This window comes from Schistocerca cancellata, chromosome 4, assembly GCF_023864275.1.
Source record: "Schistocerca cancellata isolate TAMUIC-IGC-003103 chromosome 4, iqSchCanc2.1, whole genome shotgun sequence".
Classification (NCBI taxonomy): domain Eukaryota; kingdom Metazoa; phylum Arthropoda; class Insecta; order Orthoptera; family Acrididae; genus Schistocerca; species Schistocerca cancellata.
Window position 1 is genome coordinate 694,336,263 of NC_064629.1, and position 24,890 is coordinate 694,361,152.

At 37.2% G+C, this 24,890-nt stretch overlaps 2 protein-coding genes across 3 annotated transcripts in view; both read left to right on the plus strand.

The window, feature by feature from the left end:
• LOC126183600 (adapter molecule Crk) overlaps positions 1-7,976 on the plus strand; it is a 38,925-nt gene extending 30,949 nt beyond the window's left edge. Inside the window, exon 6 of the mRNA XM_049925706.1 lies at positions 27-7,976. Within this exon, the coding sequence (XP_049781663.1) occupies positions 27-245 (219 nt within the window). The 3' untranslated portion in view covers positions 246-7,976. The remainder of the gene's footprint in view (positions 1-26) is intronic.
• Positions 7,977-22,265: 14,289 nt separating this feature from the next.
• The window catches only part of LOC126183602 (glucose-6-phosphate 1-dehydrogenase), a 288,517-nt gene continuing 285,892 nt past the window's right edge, over positions 22,266-24,890 (plus strand). The window contains exon 1 of one of the 2 annotated variants that reach the window (XM_049925708.1): positions 22,266-22,375. In XM_049925708.1, the coding sequence (XP_049781665.1) occupies positions 22,360-22,375 (16 nt within the window). In that variant the 5' untranslated portion in view covers positions 22,266-22,359. The remainder of the gene's footprint in view (positions 22,376-24,890) is intronic. The other variant, XM_049925707.1, reaches the window with a different exon arrangement.

Sequence of the window (24,890 nt, forward strand, 5' to 3'; positions counted from 1 at the left end):
TTTATTTTTGTTTTCTTTTTATACAGCGGAAGCTTCCTGCTTATGCCCGTGTCAAACAGGCAAGAGTGCCAAATGCCTATGATAAAACAGCATTGAAGCTTGAGGTCGGTGATATCATAAAAGTAACAAAAATGAATATAAATGGACAGTGGGAAGGAGAACTGAATGGAAAGGTTGGCCATTTCCCATTTACACATGTTGAGTTTGTTGACTCAGAAAACAATGATGGTACTGATGAAAGTTAAGGTGGGTCCTTGAAGAAAACAATGTAAATTTTATGAGAAATGTGTGTATCACACTAGGATGAATAAAGCATACTAGATGGGCTTTTCTAAAATATGCTGTAGTGGAGTTAGGATTCATTATAACCAGATACGCCATTACTGGCAATGAAAGGGCCTGGAAAAAAGTTCATAAAATTTTCTCTGATTAAAAGGAAATGATAAGTCACATATAGTAATGAAATGCTCTGAAGTGGACACAGCATTCCTAATAGACAGAGAAAATGCAGAATGTTTGTAAATTGGTTGCTGCATATTGCAATCAATCTGCTATTCATTACAGCTACTTTTGAAGTTTGAAAGACAAAATTGGTTTCTATGGTTGTCAGTCTGTGAGCACAAGGAAAACACCGGGGAGAACGTCAGAAAATTTGAGCATTTTCTGTTTTTTACATGAATAATATTACACATTCTGTTGTTTTATCTCTTTATGTACAGCTGATAACAATTGATACATGCAGTCAATATGTGGAGCAGCTATAGCATGATAGCTCTGTAAAGGAGTGGAAAGATAGAAGCAATAAGGTTCATGAATAATTTTATGTATATAATACTAAAGAGGAACTTATGAACTAAGCGTAAGTGATGAACTTTTTTACGCAATTTGATTGAAGTTTGCTGAATGTAATGAACTGTACTTTGTAAATTGCACCACTGTTTGTTTACTAAAATGTGGCTTTTGTTGTCATACAGAGCTCCACTTGTCTGTTTACGCTGTCTGGATACTGTGAGGATACAATCCTGTTCACATTTCATTTTCAGTATGAAATAATAAAACTGAGTACTATAACTTCTGTAATTTGTTGGCACATCTGACACGCAATTATGTTCCATTATGCTGCTTGCATTTTATAAAGTGCTGCTTTACTCTAAGAATGTGTGCATCTGAACTGCCTCTGAGGATTTTAATAGCCTTACTATATTTTGTCATATAATTATCCACTGTTATGGAAAATATATTCTGCTGTGGTGGTTAACAGTGGAAAATTCAGACTGATATATAGAAGTTTTAAGACATGCTACTGGTTGTAAATGGTTGAAGCAAATCTTTAAGCATATTGAATGTTGTGTGAGATTGTAACTAATTCCACACATCGTGCTGACCTTTGTGTTTAGCTGGGTGTGAGTGATGATAGAATCTGCCAGTTGGACCTTTCTGTTGTGCCCACTTCTGAGTGACATGCCTCATGCACTGTTGTGCCTGTAGGTAATATATCATTATACGTAATTGTCCTGATTATGTTAAACATTGCTGTCTTCCAGTGAAAAAAAGTGGTCCATGAATATTTGTATACAATAAGGGTACCCTTTTTTTAAGATAAGTATGTTTCTTGGTTCTAGAATGGTAGGCTTTTGCTTGTTTTTTTTGCTGCAGTAATTATACCAGTGTAATTTACGTTAGCAACTGAAAAGAGTATATACACAATTAGTTTATATATATCAGTTAAACTAGCAATCGTTGTTATTGCCCTTTTTTATGAGATTCATCTACACTCTTCTAAAATTCTCTTGTTGGTTTTAGCGACACTGCAATGACTGCTGATTATATAACACTCAGTATGTTTAGTGACAGTTTGTAAAAATGTCATTGGGTATATTTTCAGATTTTCTAATTTTGAAACTTGGAAGTTTTAATGTCTACATGCAGTTATTTCAGTAGCTAATGAAGAGTTGTACTTGTGCAATGTGTGTTATGAGTTATATTGTCACTAATTGAAGATTTTTCTAATGATTCCTTGAATCACACTTAAAAATATTCAGTTATGTTCAGATCTGCTGTTTTGATTCCCAACCGTCTCATAAACTTTTCCAAGCCATAATTATACAGAAGCTTCTATTCATGAAATTTTTAAAAATACTTTGGATCATAAAATACATTGCACAAAGTTAAAATAAAGAACTCAATTATGGAAACTGTCATACTGAAGGAGGGTCAGAAATCTTATTATGCTACAGTTTGGTCCAAAAATAAAATATTGAATCTGAATGTGATGTAAATTGCTAATGTGATATGTCGGTGGTATTTTCGTTACATTCTGTATGCAGCCCATATAGTTGTTTAGCTAGAAGGTAAATTTAGCCTAGATGTGGATGTAATTGTTTTATGTGGGCAAGTAGTTCTGCAGAGATGATTGTGTGGCAGACTGTATCACAGTGATATTAAATGTGAATCAGCATGCGTGAAAATTTGCTCAGAAATCTGTATTTAATTAGAATGTAAGGCAATCTTCCTCAATTATATCAAATATAAGGTAGTTTTGTCAACAGTTACCTATAGTTCTGTTAATGTACACTGTTCAGCTCTTTGCTCCATGTGGTATGTACATTATGAATCTGAAATAGATTTACCATTTTACATATTTATAACATACTGGATAATGCATATAATTTGTTTGTTATTTATTATGAGGGAATCCATGCACAAAACATTATTTTGCCAGCACTCATATTTGTCAAAACTGCTGGCTGCTATATCAACAAACGTATACAATGACATATATGACACTCATTCTGTGATCATCAAGAAGAGTCAACTCATTGAATCCCACAAACTTGTGCAAGTACACCCAAAGAATCTGAAACATGTAGAATTTATTGATTGTGCACATGAAAATTAAGATCTGGAGCTTTTTATTTATATTGATTTATCTAGTGTTCTGTACTGTCAGTGACAGAAGTCATGTGAACATTGTATGTACATGAATATGATACTTCAAAGTACTACCTACAAACACTGAAAGTTAAGAATTTGGGTTGCCTTATATTTCATGTAACTGTGCTGACTGACTTATAGGAAAAATATATTTGATGCAAATTTTTTGATAGGTGTACTTTTCCCATCTACAACCCGTGTATATTTTTTATGTATTTACGGACAACATTCATGACAAGTATGTCAAGTGAACAAATAGGAAAAATCATTCTTAAATTATGTAAATTATGAAAGTGACACAAATTTAGCTCTTTGAAGACTCTTGATGGACATTATTTACATGGCCCCTTGAAGCTTCAGAGCCACAGATTATGCCTGCAAGAAAGAATGCAGTTAACACTTTTGTAAGTGGGTTTCAGAAATGCCAGAAAGATGTGTATTAGTGAACATTGTAACCGGTTTGCTCTCTATAGCCCCACAACCCATGTTTCAGTTGTTTACATCCCGGGAATTTCCACCACAAGAAGAGCTAACACCTGGGGATCCAGTTTCTGCTACTAATTATCTTAATAATTGGCATATGGGAAATGAAAAGTTCACTTGTTGAGGTAATACGTATTGTGTTAAGTTTCTGTATTTTACAATGGGTATTATCATAACAAGGTAACAGTCACATGTGGACTAACCTTAAAATATGTGTTAAATACATGCTCCAGGATGCGTAAGTTAGCAAGAAATAGTAGAATGCTTCTGTTTGTGTTTGTGTCATGTGGTACAGTTTCTTCTAGTTACTGTCCATTTTCCACCCAAGTCTTTGTAGCACATATCACTCTAGTTGCTGCAAAATATGGTATAGTTGGAGTCACGAATGATGGCGGTCGAGTTTAGGCTTGTTCTGCGCACCTATTTCGCACATTCTCAGACAGCCAATGAGCGTTCAGTAGTGTTCTGAGCACTCTGTTGTGGATGTTGTATGCAATGTGAGCATTATATGTTATCATAGCAAGTTATCTGGTGAAGTTTTGTTCCATGTGTTGTGAGTTATCATGGCTGATGGTGGTTGTGAGTGACAAATTCCACACAAGCAAGCAAGAGACATAATTTGCAGGATACGTGCTTGCTTCAAGCGCAAAGCCCTTCTGTGCACGTACCACAACTGTCGCTTGCAATCGGTGACAATGCAGTCCCCATCTCTGTCTTGACCTGTGTGAACCACCATAGTTTATGGATCAGACTGTAGTAGTAGATGTGATTAATGATTGTTTAATAGAGAAAAATGTGCTAATGGAGTGTAAACTTGAAATGCAGCAAGCCACAAGACTATTAGGGAGCTACCCTAGGGGGGGGATCTCAAATACAGCAGTAGAGTGAAATTAATTCACTTACTGCATTAATTAATTAATGTTGGCCTGTTTCAGTCGTCTTGCATTCCTAACCAATAATATGTTTATAGTAATGACTGCCCAATGTAAAACAGTAGGAGATTTGTGTGTAGCTAGCAGGACATTCTTATTTCCAACATTTTATTAGCTGTGTCTGTACCATTTTATGTATTATTAACAACGATGCATAGTAAGCACTCTGCATCTTTGTTAATAAAATTGTAAATCTGCTGCAATGGAAGTTACAACTGTACGCATCGAAGGCTTTTGTTCAGCCACAAGAAGATGAGATCAAAACTAAGTAATTTTGCTTTGAGCCCACATATAATCATTTTAACAGTGAAGACTGAAAAAGAAGTGGTATTATTTATGAAACTGAAGATGTAAACTGAAAAATAAGTTGTGGACCAGTAAAAAAAATTTGATGTTGGTGTGCAAAAATTCTATTTCATAATTTATTACTTGTTTTTAGTATACTGGATCAGTAGAATGTTAACACTGGAAAATATCCATACAGAAATGCAGTCCAAAATATGTTGGCAGTAGATCTTTCTGTAGAACCACATTCTCAATGTTCAGATCATAATCATTACTTGGAATCATAAAATGTCATGGGATTTGGCGACAGACAGATAACTTGTATCGGCTGCCATGATGTCACTCTAGATCAGCCACATTTTATGTTGTACATTTGACATCATTTAGGATGGAACGATTAACTTTATCAAAATGGAATTTTGACAAATTACTTTAATTTTATGCTATAAAGCTTGCATTGTAGACATTTTATTTCCATAGAAATATTAGCTGCCCACAAACTCGTGGTAGAAAATGAACATATGACACCTAGGATTAGAGCCCTGAGTTTGGACAAAGCAAATGAGTACATATCTCCATTTTCCTAGACAGATGTTTGTCAACTGACAAGAACAAATATGTTTTGTTATCCTGGGACTTAGTTTTTAGTTTCTTTTTATTCTTATGGCAAACTGAGAGACCGTAATCATCCACTGTTGTTATAAAAGTACAATGCTTTTGTGTTATCGAGATATAATAATTAGCTATTCTGCTTGATTAATGGTACATTTTAGTTGCTTTCAACCTTTCCAGGGATCAGTATGTTCCTAATAGTCCCTAGTAATATATTTTTTCACTGCCACCAGCTATTTTGCCAAAGACCTTCCCCCTAGAATCAGATGCCTTAAAATCAGAATTTGTGTATTCCCTAATATGCTGCAGCGATTAAGTTTTGTAATAAGCCACTGATAAATATGAATATGATTTGATACACTGGAGAATGTAAACAAGAAGTTCTATCTTGTATATGCTTTTCCCCAACCCCCATTTAGGTCATATGTTGAACTGACGTCTTGTATCTACTTTGTATTTGATAAACACTGTTGAATACAAAGACTTGCAGTTCCCAACGGCTACAAATACGTTTTTGTTTTGCAGTTAATTTATCTGAAATCCTTTTCAGTCACATTAGGCACCTTCCATTGCCCACCACATTAAACATTGTGTGCATGCACGTATATTACTGTATACTTTATGATACTATAAAGAAAGATATAATAAGTAATACCATAAAAATTTGTTTGGGTTAATTCAGAAAACATGTTGGCATGACTGGAAAATTGACTTGCAAAATACACATAGACATTGCAAAACAATTTTATGAAAATGACAGGCTGGCTTCCCAAGGTCGTACATGTAGGATATTAACTAAGTCAGTAAGTCATTGTCTTATTTTGATGTAAGAAACAATTAAGTGTAGAAGGTGTAAGTAAGGTAATACGTGTTCTCTGTGTGTTTACTGGTGTTCTTTCAAGATCATGGGGTTGAAATTTTACACTGCTTTGAATTTGTTAGATGGCTTATGGATGGCACTGAAGTCTATGATTAAAACTTTGTTGTCGATAGATGTAGCAATTTCATGTGAAAGCAGAAAAAGTGTGTGTGCCAAATTACCATCAGGAACAGAAAGACAAAGGGGAAACCTTGCTGTAACAATACAGTGTGAGAGGTTGATAAAATTGAGACTAATGTGTTATTCAGAAAACAGTTGACCTGGAGAGAAAATGAATGTGTTGCTAAATGTCGGTTGGGTAAGAGTGTCATGCACATAAAAAAAATGGCACAATAGAGCGAATTGATTAATCCAGAATATGGAATAATGTATGAGGGATGTCTGAAGTGGGAGTATTACTAATATGGAAAGGGAAATGTAGGGGCAAGCAGTGAGAATAAATGGACTCTTAGTGAAAAAGTAAAACAGTAATAATGTTAGTTCATTAACATATTATACATTAACACTGTTGGATGAGTAAAAAAAAGCAGCAGGTAACTGAAAATAGTTACAAATTGTCAAGTGTTTGAAAAGGGTGAAATAAGACTCTAGATCAGTTAAAATTGCATGGTATTGATGGGTATTATAAAGTTGACATGCTGTGAAAACTGTCCATTCTAGATTAATACCAAAGACCATAAGGAGTTAAGGAATAAAAAAGACCTCCTTACTAATAGCCGAAGCACTGTGTCACCTATAGGCACATACAGAAGAGACTGAAAACTTCACTAGCTTGTAGAAGAAATCTTTTGACAAGTTAGAGAGCACGCATGTGTTCATGTGCAACTCCCACCTCCTCCCCACCGCGCGCGCACACACACACACACACACACACTCTCTCTCTCTCTCTCTCTCTCTCTCTCTGTATCACATATTGTGAGAGTATATTGTATATTAAGGGGGGCAAACATGATGCCGAGAGAGATCAGCAACCTTTCATGTTTAATACGTTTATTTGGTGTCACGGTTGCACATAAATTATAAGATCGCCAGTTTGTCTATGTGGCCAATATAGATTTGAAATCTATAAAATAATGAAGCAACAGCATATAAGAGATCAGTGATAAAAATGAAATAAATAGGGGAAATAGTTAAGTAATATAATATACATGACAGATAGTGGGTGTTATGTTTAGTTCTCTTGTAATGGATTAATTTGTAATGATTATAGATATGATAAATGTACAGTTGATAATTAGCTTTATCTTAGATAACTGTCATATATTTCATTTCTGTCATAGATCACTTTACATACTGTATATATATGGTTTTTGTAGATCTGAAAGTGTAGACTTAGTATGGTTCTCTTGCAACTGATGTGCAACTGTGTTAACAAACTATTATGTATCAGATACAATAATTGTGTTGAATGACATGTGTACAGTCAGGTTCATGCTGTGCTGATTAACATATTAAAACAGACAAGTTTTGACTATTAATAAACAGAACTGCCTGTACATCACAGTTTCCGTGAGCCCACAAAGATAATACTTGGTGCTCTAATTTTGCAGGGAAGATGCTTTCAGACATTAATTATAATAGTCAATGAACAGGTAACAAGAGGAAGGAACATCCGTATACTACCTTTACTCTGTCCAGATAGATGATGTTTGTTGGCCAGGCCAGAATATATTCAGTTGTGCATGCGAGCAAGGAACTGCCGGAAATCCTATTTTGCTTCCGCTCCTTTCATGGATGTGATGTTTGTGTTCAGTTTTATCAAATACATGCTTATAGTGTCATCTTTGTTGAAAGAATATCTGTTTGAAATTGCAGAGCAAGCCATTAATACACACGTAATTGAAAATTTTCTTACTGGCTACACTTGTCTGTTTACACTGATGCTTAACCTAAGAAAATATATCACTGCAAATATTTAATTCAACATATTTCACTGATATTTGCAGTGAATATTTAACATGTTCCTTATGCCACATTTTTTTCATAGATTAATAGTTTTATACAATTTAAGCTAAAATTACCATTTTTCTTAGATTTTAGAAGATATCGATCACTTCACCTTCTGTTAACCTCTTTATAATGTCCTTTGTTTATTAATCATCAAAAATAAGTGTTATTTATTATTTTCTAAATATTGGCATTAAGAAAACATTTTGAGTTTCAATGTCATCATATCTTGTTACAACATAATTTGCTATTATCAATACATTTTGCTAGCTGGTGGCATTACATATTTTTGTCTCTTAATTGCCTAGACCTTTGGCAATTTCTGTGTGTGCCCTATATTTGTCACTGGGAAGTTCCATGTGCAATCAGATTAGAATTTTCATCTGCAAGTTGTGTCAGTACCAATATTTGAGATTTGTTTCGATCCTTCGTTCTGTGGTATGAGGATGTGGGTCTTGGAATGGCAGTTAGCACTTAGTCAGATATATATTTTGAATGAAGTTAATAGATACTGTTCTTTTTTCTTTCCACAGTGTTGAGTGTGAAACCAAAAAGTATTGAATATAATTATTAATTTGAGGAATAATTGTTACATATATAGTGAAAGATACATTTAGGTATCTTTAGATAATTAGATATCTTTGTTTGATTTACATTTTTGTACATACTTGAACTTTCAAAAACTGGATAACCTTGTTAACACTCTTCTATATTTTGAAAAGAGCATCACACCCTATTAACAGCAGTTGTACATGCTCTTACTTTTTTTTAAAGATGTTATCCTTTTTATTTGTAATGTTATGTCACTACAATAATTGTGACAATATTTATTAATACACAACCATTCAGTGTTGAGGTAATTTACAGAAGTAGTGTTTTTGTGCATGCCACTGCATATGTTTTCACTGTACAGTTAGATGTATATGTGTGTTGCAAGCTGATATATAGAATGCTCTAACTTTCTCATAAAATCTGGAAGAAATTGGTCAGAAAAAGGCGGTGGGCATAATGATTTTTACATTTTGAAAAGAGAGGAAAATATTGTTTGTTTGTGACTGCCAAATGCCTAACTGAAGAGTGACTCTCTCTCTGTGTGTGTGTGTGTGTGTGTGTGTGTGTGTGTGTGTGTGTGTGTGTGTGTGTGTGCGAAAAGGGGGGGGGGAAAGGGGGGGGGGAGATGGTAAGTAAATGGTTGGTTTTACTTGCATCTGCCATTAATGCTACTCTTCCTGTGAATCAGTGCTCATTTTATCATATACAAGATCATTATCCTTCATTGTGAAAAAGAAGCCAATTTATAAATCAGCCATAAGAAAGTGTAAAGATGAAAGGTGTTGTAAAAGAACATTGTTTTGTATTATATGTAAATGACATGCAACTGAAGATTTTAAAGCCTCTGCAGTGGATTAAAATCTGAAGTCAAAGCTGAATAATGAATGTGACATATTATCTGCATTTAGTGCTGGGCAGTTGATGCAAATGATTGTGTAATACAGTTGAAGAAGAAGAAAAAAAGAACCTGTACCAATGCATGATATTAAAAACATTACATCATGTATGTTCATGCTTAAATTTTATTCTGACATGAATCACCATCTCTAAAATCACCATGTCTAATGACTCATTGCCAATGGGATGTTTTATCCTAATTTTCCTTCAATAAATGAAATTTGTGATGAATGTCCACATGCAAAATTTGCAAGTGACATTGTCACTGAAGAAGGAGATGAGAGTAGGAAAAAAATGTGATAGTCAAGTGATGCATGATCTCATTTAAAATATGAACCTTTTTTGGGATGAGATTATGTTCTACTAACTCAGTGTAGCCCCTGTCTCTTTTTACTGTATCTACCATTGTGCCTCCCTCATGATAAACAACTGTGTTCCACTGCATACACAACTTCTTCAAATTATCCAATGAGCCAAGTCATCTTATGTGCAAAGAGTGAGAATCAAGAACAGTGTGGGTGAGGGAGGTGTGAGGTAGTGGAAGGAATTACTTTCATGTTATGATTCAAGATGCTACGCTCTTGTCATGTGAGGTATGTCTTTCATTGCATTACTGCAATGACTTAGTATAGTGGACAATAAAAATCGTAGGTGTCTGTTTTTAAGTTAGACGCATTGTTTGTAAGTGCAGTAGTAAGTGCACAAATTTTGTGTATGAAACTTTCCATCATTTTTCTGTGTGACATTGAAAAACTTTATGTGCTACCACTACAGTGATTATTTAATCTCTAGATTCCTGTGAAACAAAAAAGTTGTTGTTGATTTGTTTCTTGAAAGAAATGCAATTTTGAAGGCAATCACTATATATAGTATTGTAGATACAGATTTTCCTGTATTCTAATCTGTGCCTTGTTTCCCAAAACTTGTGGTCATTTCTAGAAGTAGTTTGGTGACAATTTTATGCCTGGTTGCATACCTGTTTTGCATTACAGGTTACTGAGAAATAGAAGTGACTTCTCATGTTGTTCTAGCTCTTATAATGATTGAAATATTCGCAGGCATTCAGCCTGGTGCTCTTCCCTTCATACCTGTCCTCTAACCCCTTCCATGGCCTTCTTTTAGTCCTTTCAATGATATGCTGTCTGCCATCCATTCCCCACACCTGCTCACAATTTGGAGGCATTGCGTATGCAGTTTGTACTTGCAGTCATAATCTGTTGGCCTTAAGTGGTCCATTGCCACCTCATCCCTGGGCAACATAACACAGTTGTTGCTCTGTACTGCATTATTGTCTGCCCGTGCAAGCCCATTGACTTTTTTTTTCTGCATCTGCTACTTGATGAGGGGGTGCTAAAGAAGTGACTGTTTTATTTTCACAATAACAAAATTCTGGTGCATTTATGTGCAGGTACTGTTGCTCCTTCAATGATTTAAGCATTGGATCATAACTCTTGCTGAGTAGATACGCAATGTCACTTTGATAAGGCTTCCCCATAGCCTGATATCAGTTGCTTCCCTAATGACACTGTCCCACATCCTTGGAGTCATGAGCAAGGCTTTTCTTTCATAATAATTAATGGAGTGCTTGTTCTCCAAGATTGCTCAGCCATCACAGATTTATTGGGCTGTCCCAGCTCAGTGTAGTGTTGATGGTGTTCCACACATCAAATCTCCAAATTTCTGCTCACTTGACCAATGTATAACACCACATTTACATGGGATACTGTAAAGTCATGACTTCCATAAGCATGAATTGTCCTTTACACTGCCAAGCAGGTCACTTGTCGTGGTCAATGGGTATGACATACATTTGACACCATGTTTCTTTATCATACAGCTGACCTTTGCAGATATATCCTCTGTATAAGAGAGATACACAATATTGAGAAAGTACCATGTATGGAGTGCATCTGAATGATGATCAATTATGGAGACTGGACCTCATAACTGCCAGGAAGAGGCAGAGGGGTAGGTATAAAGGGGAGAGCAGCTCCCTCAACAGCTCGGTACATCAGGAGCACCTGATGGTGACAATGAGATAGGTCACCAGAATATTATGCCAGTCAAAAAAACGCTAGTATCTATATGAACACTCATGAAGACTTCAGTGAGTGAAGTTTGGGCAGATAAATGAATAAGTTAACAGAGTTGCCATAAATGTTTCTATTGTCCACTTGTCTGACAGAGCTATTGCTTCTTTTTAAGCATATGGAAGAAGGCTGTAATGACCACAGGAACATTTCCAGGTAATGTATATTCTTTAAAGAGGACCATGTAAATATTACCAATTTGACACATTTTTTGGTTGCTAGTGATAGCTGTAATACAACCAGATATGACAATCATTGTACAAGGTACTCAGAATGACCAACAGACCCTTTTGTGAAACTTCATGGAGTGATTCAAAAGTTCTTATATTAATTGTCGTTTATTCATCAACCACTGATCATATACACAGTAAGTGTCTTGATAACTGGTGTACAATAATTGATCTTACATTAAAAATTTTGGGTTGGATTTCATTTTTTGCATAAAAAACTGAAATGTTGTCAAGTTAGTGTTTGGTGGGTGCCAAAGAATCTGAAAGAAGGGCCAGTGAATGACTGATGTATGGACTACTTAATTTGCTATGCTGCAGAAGGTTATCCTGTTGTGGAAGAAAAAATTTGGCGAGTTCTGAGTGTACCACTACATTTCCAAAACAAAGTGTGACTGCTTGGCCTGGAAATACATACACTCCTGGAAATGGAAAAAAGAACACATTGACACTGGTGTGTCAGACCCACCATACTTGCTCCGGACACTGCGAGAGGGCTGTACAAGCAATGATCACACGCACGGCACAGCGGACACACCAGGAACCGCGGTGTTGGCCGTCGAATGGCGCTAGCTGCGCAGCATTTGTGCACCGCCGCCGTCAGTGTCAGCCAGTTTGCCGTGGCATACGGAGCTCCATCACAGTCTTTAACACTGGTAGCATGCCGCGACAGCGTGGACGTGAACCGTATGTGCAGTTGACGGACTTTGAGCGAGGGCGTATAGTGGGCATGCGGGAGGCCGGGTGGACGTATCGCCGAATTGCTCAACACCTGGGGCGTGAGGTCTCCACAGTACATCGATGTTGTCGCCAGTGGTCGGCGGAAGGTGCACGTGCCCGTCGACCTGGGACCGGACCGCAGCGACGCACGGATGCACACCAAGACCGTAGGATCCTACGCAGTGCCGTAGGGGACCGCACCGCCACTTCCCAGCAAATTAGGGACACTGTTGCTCCTGGGGTATCGGCGAGGACCATTCGCAACTGTCTCCATGAAGCTGGGCTACGGTCCCGCACACCGTTAGGCCGTCTTCCGCTCACGCCCCAACATCGTGCAGCCCGCCTCCAGTGGTGTCGCGACAGGCGTGAATGGAGGGACGAATGGAGACGTGTCGTCTTCAGCGATGAGAGTCGCTTCTGCCTTGGTGCCAATGATGGTCGTATGCGTGTTTGGCGCCATGCAGGTGAGCGCCACAATCAGGACTGCATACGACCGAGGCACACAGGGCCAACACCCGGCATCATGGTGTGGGGAGCGATCTCCTACACTGGCCGTACACCACTGGTGATCGTCGAGAGGACACTGAATAGTGCACGGTACATCCAAACAGTCATCGAACCCATCGTTCTACCATTCCTAGACCGGCAAGGGAACTTGCTGTTCCAACAGGACAATGCACGTCCGCATGTATCCCGTGCCACCCAACGTGCTCTAGAAGGTGTAAGTCAACTACCCTGGCCAGCAAGATCTCCGGATCTGTCCCCCATTGAGCATGTTTGGGACTGGATGAAGCGTCGTCTCACGCGGTCTGCACGTCCAGCACGAACGCTGGTCCAACTGAGGCGCCAGGTGGAAATGGCATGGTAAGCCGTTCCACAGGACTACATCCAGCATCTCTACGATCGTCTCCATGGGAGAATAGCAGCCTGCATTGCTGCGAAAGGTGGATATACACTGTACTAGTGCCGACATTGTGCATGCTCTGTTGCCTGTGTCTATGTGCCTGTGGTTCTGTCAGTGTGATCATGTGATGTATCTGACCCCAGGAATGTGTCAATAAAGTTTCCCCTTCCTGGGACAATGAATTCACGGTGTTCTTATGTCAATTTCCAGGAGTGTATATCTGCCAACAAAGTAGTAGTAGTAGTAGTTTAGAGAGACAACAGCAGTGAAAAACGTGGTAGTGACCATTTTCTAGGATATGTGTAGTGTTCTGTTGTGAGATGTTACCTGTTGTGAGAGAACCTTATTAAATGTACACATCTCTCACAGCAATACTATAATACTGCTGTTGTGGTCATCATTTCAAAGATTGGTTTGATACAGTTATATGCACAAGCCCATCTTGTGCACATCTTGTCATCTCTGTATAACTGCTGCATTCTACCTCCACTTGCTTACTGCTATCAAGCTTTTATCTCTGTTTACATAGTTTACCTCCGAAACTTCCCTCTATTACCAAATTAACTGTCCCTTGATGCCTCTGGATGTGTCAAATCATCATATTCTTTCCTTTCATCCAGTTGTAATAAATTTATTTTCTCCTGAGTTCATTTCAGTACCTCCTCACTAGTTACTCAGTCTATCAACCTAATTTTAAGCATTGCTCGGTAACAGTGCTTCAACTACTCTCTGGTCTCTATATTGTCCACGTTTCACTTCAATACAAAGTTACTCTAGAAACAAATACTTTCTGGAAAATACTTCCTAACACATTTATAATCACTTTTAACAAATTTCTGTTTTTCAGAAATGCTTTACTTGCTGCTTCCAAAAAAGCATTTTATATTATTTTTGATTCAGCATTTGTCAGTTATTGTACTGGCAAAATAGCAAAACTCATCTACCACTTTTAGTGTCTCATTTCCTAATCTAATTTCCTCAATACCACCTGATTTATGTATAAAACATTATCGGTTTACTTGTTGTGCCAAATCTGGGTAAAATCTTTAGCTTTTGACAAAATCCTTCATTATCTTCATTAGGAACAACATAATGTTGTGGCTGCTGTTGGGGCAATTTATAGCCCGTATACAGCATGTGACTGGTTGGTATACATTAGCATTATGTCATACTGTAAGAGACTGTGTTCATATCTGCACTGCTAGTGACACTGCTCTCATAGGAACATAAACACTTATACACCATCAAGACGTCACTTCCATGCACCATTAAGATTACAACCACTGCACTAGTTGAAGTTGTTTTTGCAGATTCTAATTTGTACTGCTTCTTTAATAACAGAATCCCAGTATATAGAAGCAAGGGACAAATGTTTAGTTTCATTCTTTGTGTATTTGTGAACTGGTGCTCAGCAACTGCTGATTTCTCAAGTTCTTGATTTTTAATGTGCCATAGGTTTTCTGCACAGTGATTGTTAATGGTACAGATAGGCTGGTTGATGTAGTTGCTTCCACACTCACGAAGAATGTTATAAATTCCAAGCACCTTGAAACTAAGGCAGTCCTTAACCAGGCACAGCAGACCCTTTAATTTCTTAGGTGATGAGAAAATAGGTCTCGTGCCTCTTGTTCCCAGGACCCTACCTATTTATTTAGGTCTAGCATGACAGAAAGGAAGAAGCACAATAGGTAGATCACCATACAAAGTTTCAGAGACCAGCTTTAAGCGAGGAATCTATAAATTTACTACAACCCCTATGTATCGCTATTGCAGGGACTGCGAAGACAAAATATGGAGGATATGCTACAACCCTTATGTTTCTTCCTTATATTTTATCCCTGATAACTTCAGAGAATGTATTATGGTGAACAATGACAAAAGTTTTTCTGAAGTTACAAAGGTTATAAATGTGGGATTATCTTTCTTCAGCATATCTTCTAAAGTAAGTCGTAGGGCCAGTACTGCTTCATGTGTTCTGACATTTCTCTAGAAACCGAAATATTTTCTAAAGGTTGGCTTCTACCATTCTTCTGATGTTTATTCGTGGTAGTGTTTTGCATCCAAGACTTATTAAATTGATAGTTTGGTAATATTCAGACCTGTCAATATGTTACTTTTGTTTTTATTGGGGTTATTACATTTTTCATTAAACCTGAAAACTTTTTTCATATATTGTGATTCTGCATACAAGGTGGAACATTTTGTCATGGTTCTTCAAGTCTGAGGATATTAAACCTGTATTTTGTAATGTTTTTTTTCCTCCAAGGATTTTAGTAATTCTGAGAGAATGTCATCTATTTCAGCTGTGTTGTTTTGACCTAGGTATTTCAGTGCTCTGCCAAATTGTTGTGCAGTATTGCATTTCCCATCACATTTTCATCCACTTCATTGTCCTTTTTCATATTATTGTCATCAAGGTTATTTCCTTTGTATAACTTTGCTCTATATTCCTTCCACCTTTCAGCCTTCTCTTCTTTGCTTAATACTGACTTGCCATATCACCTCATGATATTCGTACAGCTGCTCCTCTTTACTCCAAAGGTTTCTTTAATGTATGTATTTAAGCCATGCATGCTCCTACAGCTTTACATTTTCCCTATAGGCACTGCTGCTTTCCAAGTTTGCACTTTGTCTGTCTCATTATTTGGGCATCTGTATTACATTTTGTCTCCTCAATTTGCTGCATTTTGCATTTTTTTCCTTTCATCAATTACATTCAGTATCTCATATTATTTAAGGATTTTTATTGGACATTGTCTTTTTACCAAGCTGTTCCTCTGCTGCCTTCATTATACTATCTCATAAAGCTACACATTCATCTTTTGTGTTGCTTTCCCCTGTTCAGGCAGTAGTTGCCTAAATACTCCTTTCAAACTCTTAACCTCTGGTTCTTTCAACTTATCTATGGCCCATCTCCTTAATTTTTTACCTTTTTTCTATTGTTTCAGTTTTAATATACAATTCATAATAAATTAAGGCCAATGTTTACATTTGCTCGTGGAAATATTTTGCAGTTTGAAATTTGAGTTATATATCTATGTCTCGCCAATACATAGTAAATGTGAAACCTTCCAGGTTTCAAAGTCTCTTCCACATACACAACCCTCTTTCAGAATTCTTCACTCAAATGTTATAAATGATTAAATTTTGCTCTCTGCAAAATTATAGCAGGAGTCCTTCCTCCGAGTCCATGTTCTACTATTTTTTCTTCACTATGTTTCTACTGTTGAATTCCAGTCCTACAATACAATTATATTTTTGCCTCTGTTAACATAAATGAATAATATTGTTTATCTCATCATGCATTTTTCAACTCTGTTCACCATGTGCAGGGCTAGAATGAGTGTGGGTGTCTCGGGTTTTTGTCTGTTGTGACTGTGACAGTCCATTCACTACACTGTTCAGAGTACTTTACCTCCATTCTTATCTTCAGATTCTCTATTACACCTGTTTCATTTTGAGTTGATAATCCTGTACTCATCTGACTAGAGGGCTTGTTCTTCCTTTGACCTCAATTTACTAATTTACACTACATCTAACATCAGCCTATCCATTTTTCTTTTAAAGTTCTCTAACATGTGTACTCAATTAAGCGATCTAACATTCCCCACTCTGACTTGTATAATGGCAGATTTTTTTTTTTCTGATGACAGCAACCTCCTGCGTAGACCCTTCCCATAGATCTGAATGAGGCCCTGTTTTAGCTCGGGAATATTTTTCTCAAGAGGATGCCACCATCTCTAAACCATATAATAGAGCTGCATATCTTTGAGAAATATAAGAACTGTAGCATCTCCTTGCTTTCAGCTATTCACAATACCAAAATGGCATGGCCATAATGACAAATGTTAAATGGCCAGATCAATCATCCATACTGTTACCCATGCAGCTATTGAAAATGTCCCACTTTAGGAATCATATGACCTCTCCACAGATACCCCTCTAATATTGTTAAACCTACAGTACGATTATCTGCATGAGGCAAGCAAGCCACTCTACAGCAGTATGGTCCATTTTTCATGGGTGAGATTGCTTTAATGTCATGTTGGACAATACATAGCAATGTTCTACCCATGTTGAAGCTTCTGTTCATAAAATAATTGGGGATAGGTTTGGGATACACCTCTACTTGATCATCCACCATGTGACTCTGACAAATAAAAAAACCTAACATTTAATTAACTCTTGTTCAAATTATCATTTCATCCTTTATTAATTGTCCTTCTGAATAGTTGCATTTTTCCCACTGAATGTGCTGTAGCCTTGTGTTTAGAACCTCTGCTTTCATGGAAATATGTTTTTGTCCATTAACTTGTTATATATTGTCATCAGCATATACTTCAGAGTCCATGCATATAATTTCAATTGGAGTGTGGGAAGCATAAAATCCTTTTTATTTCTGTTGTTGTATGTGTGCTTACAATGATTCTCCTCAAATAATTTTGGTCTGCTGTGTAGGAAAATTATAATTTCATTAATGTATATGGGGGGAACAGTTAGAATTTGCAATTTCCAAAATAATGGGAAGCAACATTCTGTTTGCTGTGCAGTACACATGTATCTGATGATTTTGTTCTGCAGTTTCAGTATTCAAGATGCACTATTTGAACTTTCCAGAAAATTATACAATGACAGATTAAAAATAACTATGGTATGCCATTTTACGTGTACTCATGTCAGTAGGATTTTCTAGTATTTGCATTGCAAATGCAAAGCTGCTTAGTTTATTTGATAGGATGTCAATATGTGTATTCCAGCTGAGTGCTTGTCCAGATTTAGTTGTAGGAAGTGGATTGTGTCAACTTCTTCCATAAGATGATTGTTATGCTGTATTTGAAATCCCATACGTTTCAAATATTTGATATTGAAGTGTACAATATGTATTTTTTTTCAATGTTCAGTTTCAACCCATTTAACTGGCACCAGTTTTCTAATGTATCCAGTTAGCTTTTGATGGAGCTTGCAATTTTTTCTGCATCGTCATCTTCAATTAAAACAGAAGTCTCATCTGCAAACAGAACTGATGGGAATTTGTATTTACGGGTAAGTCAGTTACGTAGAATAGGAACAAAACTGTCCCCAAAATGGAGCCTTGAGGAACACTTTGTGATACTGTACTCCATTTAGAATAAGAATTCACTGCATTTGAAGTGATATTTACCCTTTGTTGTCTGTTGTAGAAGTATACTGTGAGCCATTTCAGAGCATTGCCCTTAATCCCATATTTGTAGATAAGCAAGGCCTTCGTCACATAGTGAAATGCTTTAGTAAGATCACAGAAGATATCTGCAACTTGACTTGTCTGATCCAGTGATTTTCATATCTTTTCAATAAAGTTATTCATTGCATCCAGAGCGTTATTGCTGGTTGGAATCCAAATTGCTTGCTAATAATAGTATCACTTAGTACTATAAAATTTTTGATCTGGTTTGCATCTACTTTCTCTAATACTTTTGACAGGACTCGAAGACTAGAAATAATGCAGTAGTTTCCCATGTCTTCCCTCAACTCTTTCTTGAACAGGGGTCTGACTTTGGCATACTTCAACATAACAGGAAAGCATCCCAGTTCAAAAGATTGGTTGATTATTTTTGTTAGGAGGGGTGCTATTATGCCACACACTGCTTTAATCACTTTTGTGGGTATCCCATCTCACCCAGTAGAGTTTTTTAGTGATGATATAACATTTTCCACATGCTTTATTTGTGGCTTTTTAAAAAATCTGTGAGATACTTGGCTTCTTGGTGGAGTTCAAAGGGATTTACTTTACTCAGATACTCTGCTATGTCAACATCTGACTTTGTCACATTTATGATGAAGTCATTTAAATGCTGCTCTGATATTTGAGCTGAGTTTACAATTTAAAGCTACCATCTACTTTAATCCTAGAAATTTCATTGCTACTAACTCTACTGCATAACTATACTTTGACAATGAACCACACTGCTTTTGTCTTACTTTTATGTTGCACGATGAACTTTTTTTTTGCCATTTGTTTAGCTGCCTTCACAACCTTTTCAAATATACAGTAGCAGTACAATGTCTAACATAATCTGTTGTTGTTATATTTCAGTGAATTGTGGAGTTCCCTCTTCCTGGCACTAGAAATTTTTATACTCCGACTTATCCATTTAAGTTTACTAGTCTTTTGTTACATGTTGTTCTAATTGGAAAAGTTTTCATTTCAAGAAAGCCACTTAAAAAACTTGTCAAAGTTGCTACTGTGTGAAGTACAGCTGTCATAGGACCATTTAACCTTTCTTAATGCATTACTAAATGTATTTGAATGTTTTTTTTCCATTAAGCTCCTTTTCATATGGCTTTTGTTACATAAAATCTCTTTCTTAATTTTTGGTTGTTTAATGAATAATGCAGAATGGTCAGATATTACCAACTGTAAACAAAGTACAGGTCATTGACTGTGCATTTACACTTGGGTGTTCCAAGTCATTTACTTTGAAGGCTAAGCTTTTTTGTTAAGTCAGTGAATCTGGACACATCATTGCTTTCAACTATGAAATTAATATTGAAGCCAGCAGCTATTACAATCTTTTTCATTTTTTTCTTTGCTGAGATGTTCAAGCAGGCACTGAAATTTCACCAGAAAAGCTTTAATTGTAGCTTTCTATGGTTTCATGTAAATAAAAACTTCTATGACATTTAGTTCTGTCAGTTCAATACAGCATCTTTCAAATCCACACTATTCATTCAGATGATTAAAATCATTTCATATTTTATATCAGAATGAGAAAGTATGCCAGTGCCTCAATTTGATTATTTCTCATTTACAAAAGCTGTTTGCTACGTCGAAATTTTCGATTTCATTAAGAATTTTAATATTATCAAATGTAAGCCAATGTTCATTGAGGAAAATGACATTGATATTTTTACATTCAGAAAGAGTAATTTGTAATTTGTCAGCTTAATGGCTCTTGTTTGAAAAGTTGGCACTTAGATTATTTATACTCGAGTGCATTATGTAGGGAAATTCTTTGTCATTTATGGTTTTGACCATACTCTTTCTTGGATACCATTTTGATCTAACTTGTTGTTCCCAATCAGTTCCTCATCCTCATCTTTTGTTACAAGTTTCCCCTATTATTCAGAATTTTATGTGTATCAGCAAACATTCTACTAAGAATTTTGGATCTTAACCTATTTAAATGGCCAATGCCAACATCGGTTCCCGTCAGATCACCGAAGTTAAGCACTGTAGAGGGGCTGGGCTAGCACTTGGGTGGGTGACCATCCAGTCTGCCAAGTGCTGTTGGCGAGCGGGGTGTACGCAGCCTTTGTGAACCAAACTGTGAAGCTATTTGATTGTGAAGTAGCGGCTACGATCTCGTAAACTGATATACAGCCAGGAGAGCAGTGTGCTGACCACATACCCCTCCATATCCACATCCAGTGACGCTTGTGGGCTGAGGATGACATGGCAGCCAGTCGGTACCGTTGGGCCTTCATGGCCTGTTCGGGCAAAGCTAAAGTTAACGTATTTAAATGAAGACTGTCTTTATCCAAGCATTTATTGCTTAAGGACGTACTTGGATTTATAAACATAGCTCATAGATCATTATGGTTTTTGTTTAAATCACAGATTGTTCTTTCTATATATCAACCACTGACTGATCTACTGTTGGCAATACCACTTGCCACTATTCTTTTATTTGTGTAATCATTCAGCAGTGGTTGTTGGAGCAGTTTACTGGAAACTTGTGCTTGATGCCTGTCATGTTTTGCATATTCTTCAGTGAGTGTTGCATCATGAAATTTCATACACAATGAAACTTGAGTTTCATAATGTATCCTGTCATTCCAAAAATGCTGAATTGTTTAGTGATCACCAAGTATAACATAATCAAAAATTATTTGAAATCAGCATATAGACGGTATATGGTGATGACATTAGAAGAGTAATTTTTTGTCATGTATAAGTTTCTGTGTGTGTGTGTGTGTGGAGGGGGGGGGGGGATTTGCAGGTGTTCAATTCAATAATTGGATAAGGTTCGTGCTGTGACATAAATCTGTGTTTGTAAGTGACTTATTGATCAGATTTGTTCAGGAAGAATACACTTCTGCTGTAATACAGAATAGGTGCTGATTGTCAGCGAAAGTTACTCATAGCACTTTGTCCAATAGCTTGTTAATATTTACTGAAACATGTGGTTTAAAAAAAAGAAATCAGATTGTGGCTACAAATAAAATTTAGGTAGTGATGGCCAGAATGAAACCAATGACCGCCTTTCAAACAAATAGAAAACCATATGATGAGAGATTGCATTTGCAACGTTTGGACTGATGAAAACAGAATGTTATATAAAAATACGGTCATCTGGAAGAAGTATGTGCTTTCACAAACTGTTGTTATACTCGAATAATTGAAATACGGAGTTGCTGCACATATGCTTCAACTGCATTTAAGATACACCCAACAGTGAAGATTAAAGAGCAAGTTCGTAAGTAAAGACTCTCCAGAATAATCTGTCGGGACTGAAAGGGGCCGCTTTCTTTCGCAGATCTCGGAAAGTACTGTTCCCGTAATTGCTCCAGAAAGGAAATTGAATACGTTATTTTTTCCGAGTTTTTTTAGCGTTACAGACAGAGTTGTATTAGCGGAAATACTGTTAAATTCTAGAGTTGACGTTAAGAATAGAATCATGCTGAGTAAATGTGAAATGATGCAGAGTAATTTCATTTGGGGGTAAATAATATTTCGTAACAGCCTAAAAGCGCGGTCGGCGCAACGCACGGGTCGGCTGAGAACGGGCCCAAGGGCCGTTGACTACTGCCATCTACCGCAAACTCAAAAGCTTTCGCAACAACCTGCTGCGAGTCAGTATTTTGCGCCGGCTTGCCTGCGGTGGACGTGGAGCAAGTGAGAACTAAACGAGAAGTCATGGCTACGAAGAAAGGTAATTTTATGTGAATTTCAGTAGTTTGTGGCGCTGTTGCCATACAGCAGATACGAATATGTTAGTTTTCCAGCGATGCTGTAGATTTTTCAGTTTTCATCATACTGGCTTCATCCATAATTCTGATTCGGAAAAAAGTCTTTTGACCGAATAGACGATAGTTCTCGTGAGAAATGATTGATTATACCAAAAGCATTAAGTACACTGGCAGTATAGATAGCATGCCAACATGATAAGCATGTTGCTGATTAAAATTCTCGATTTTGAACACGTTTGACATTGCGATGTGAAGAGTGACAGCCTGCAAGCAGTCCTTTAGGTTTTCATGAGGTGCCGCTTCTGAAAGAACTTGTGACCATTCGTGCTGCCCTTCTTTGTATACGTTCAGTACACCCCCCCCCTCCCCCAGGTAGTCCTCGTTGTTGTGGATCCCATATACTTTAGCAGCATTCTAGGATGGGTTTTACGAGTGGTTTGTAAGCAATATCCTTTGCAGACTGCGTTTACCTAGTATTCTTCCGATGCTTAACCTACGACTGAGTCCACATATTCGTTCCATTTCATATCCCTAAGAGTGCCAAACCCAGGTGTTTCTATGAGTTGACCGATTCCAGTTGCGGCTCATCAGTACAGTAGTCGTGGGATACTACGTTTTTTCGTGTTGTGAAGTGCGCGGTTTTACATTTTTCAATGTTTAAAACAACTTTGAAATCTTATCAAAATCTGACTGAATATTTGTGAAGCTTTTTCAGACAATCCTTCATTATAGATACCGGTAACTATATCATCTGGGAAATTTCTGATGTTACTATTAATATTGTTGGCAAGGTAATTAATATGTAACATGAACAGCAATGATCCTAACACACTTCCCTGTGGCACTCGCGAAGTTACTTCATCTGTCGATGACTCTCCATCCAAGATAAAATGTTGCGTCCTCTGTACCACAAATTTCGCTTGATACCCCATACAGTCGTACTCTTGATAATAAACGTAGATGTGATAAAGAGACAAATGCTTTTCGGAAATCGGGAAATGCTGCATCTACCTGACTACCTTGATCGAGGGCTTTCAGGACGTCATGGGAGAAATGTGCAAGTTGCACATGATCGAAGTTTTCGGAATCCATTCTGGTGGGCATACAGGTCATTCTGTTCGAGATATTATATCTGAGCTCAGAATATGCTCTAATATTCTACAACATTCACACAACACAGGATGTTATGCGTTTTGTCGATTACTTCTGGTACACTTCTTGGAGAGGAGTTTTACGCGTGCTTTCTACCAACTATTTAGTAAGGTTTATTGTTTGAGGGTCTGTGGTCGAGTATTGTTAAGAGGGCCTTAGTCGTAAATTCGATATAGTATCTGATAGGGTTCCATCAGGTCTTGGAGTTTGTTCAGTTTTAACGACTTCAGCTGTTTCTCAACACCACTCGCACTAATATCTGTATCTCTCATCTTTGCAGTGGTTCGAGAATTAAATTGGGGGAATACCCCCGGATTTTCATTTGTGAAGGAACGTTTGGAAATGCAGTTTCAGATTCTAACACGGCGGATCTGACGTATTTGTCTATTGTGTCAAATACCCTACCTCCATTTCCGATTATTCTATCCAATCGATATATGTTTAAATGTTCTCCAAATATCTCACTGCTATGAATTTCAGGTTTTAATCAGCTTCCTGTGCGTAAAACAATGTGAACTCCACATTCAGACACTGGCGTATTTCTTCCCGAAGACTGACCGAAAATATCGGAGGAAACCGAGGGAGGGTTTTTTTTTTCGTCAAGTCTCCCTGAAGCACAATGTGCGTAGGCATCGTCTACAAAGCATCTATACTAATACACTTTTGTATTGCGTTGTTACTCATTGCTTTTCAGTGTGGTCATCATCCTTCAGACGCCTATCCCACGTGTACACTAAGGCATCAATGCCAGCATCGGTAGTATTTGCATCAAGGTACTGCGACCAAGTCACGTCGTTTTTCTGAACGTTCATGTCAGTGTGACAACACCCAAGTGCTTCTCCAGTGTTTTGCAGAGATTGTAATCACTGGGTGCTCGACCAAACTTTGGTAATAGCAATTGAAACGGTAGTAACAACCACGCCCTTTCGAACATTACACGTCGTGTAATAGTAATAGATGCACCGTTAAAAACGTCTCATGGTGACTTGGGTCCTGTTATTTCATAATGCTTGATGTGAGTAGCCTGTTAGCAGAATGACACGAGATTAAAACTTACTTACAGACGTATCTCTGTATACAATATCACGTGTAAGTAGTCGGAGACGAAGAATTTTTAATTAGTCAATATTTTCCGAAGATCTTCACACGATATAAGGAAGAACACGATCCTTCTATGCGCAAATTCTAATAATTAATAATAATAATAATCCTTTTCCCACCAACACTACATAGGTTACTGTCAACATGACAATTATAAATTAAACGCACACGTACGCATTTTACCCACTAGCGAAATTAATAACTGCAAACAAGTACTCACTTAGT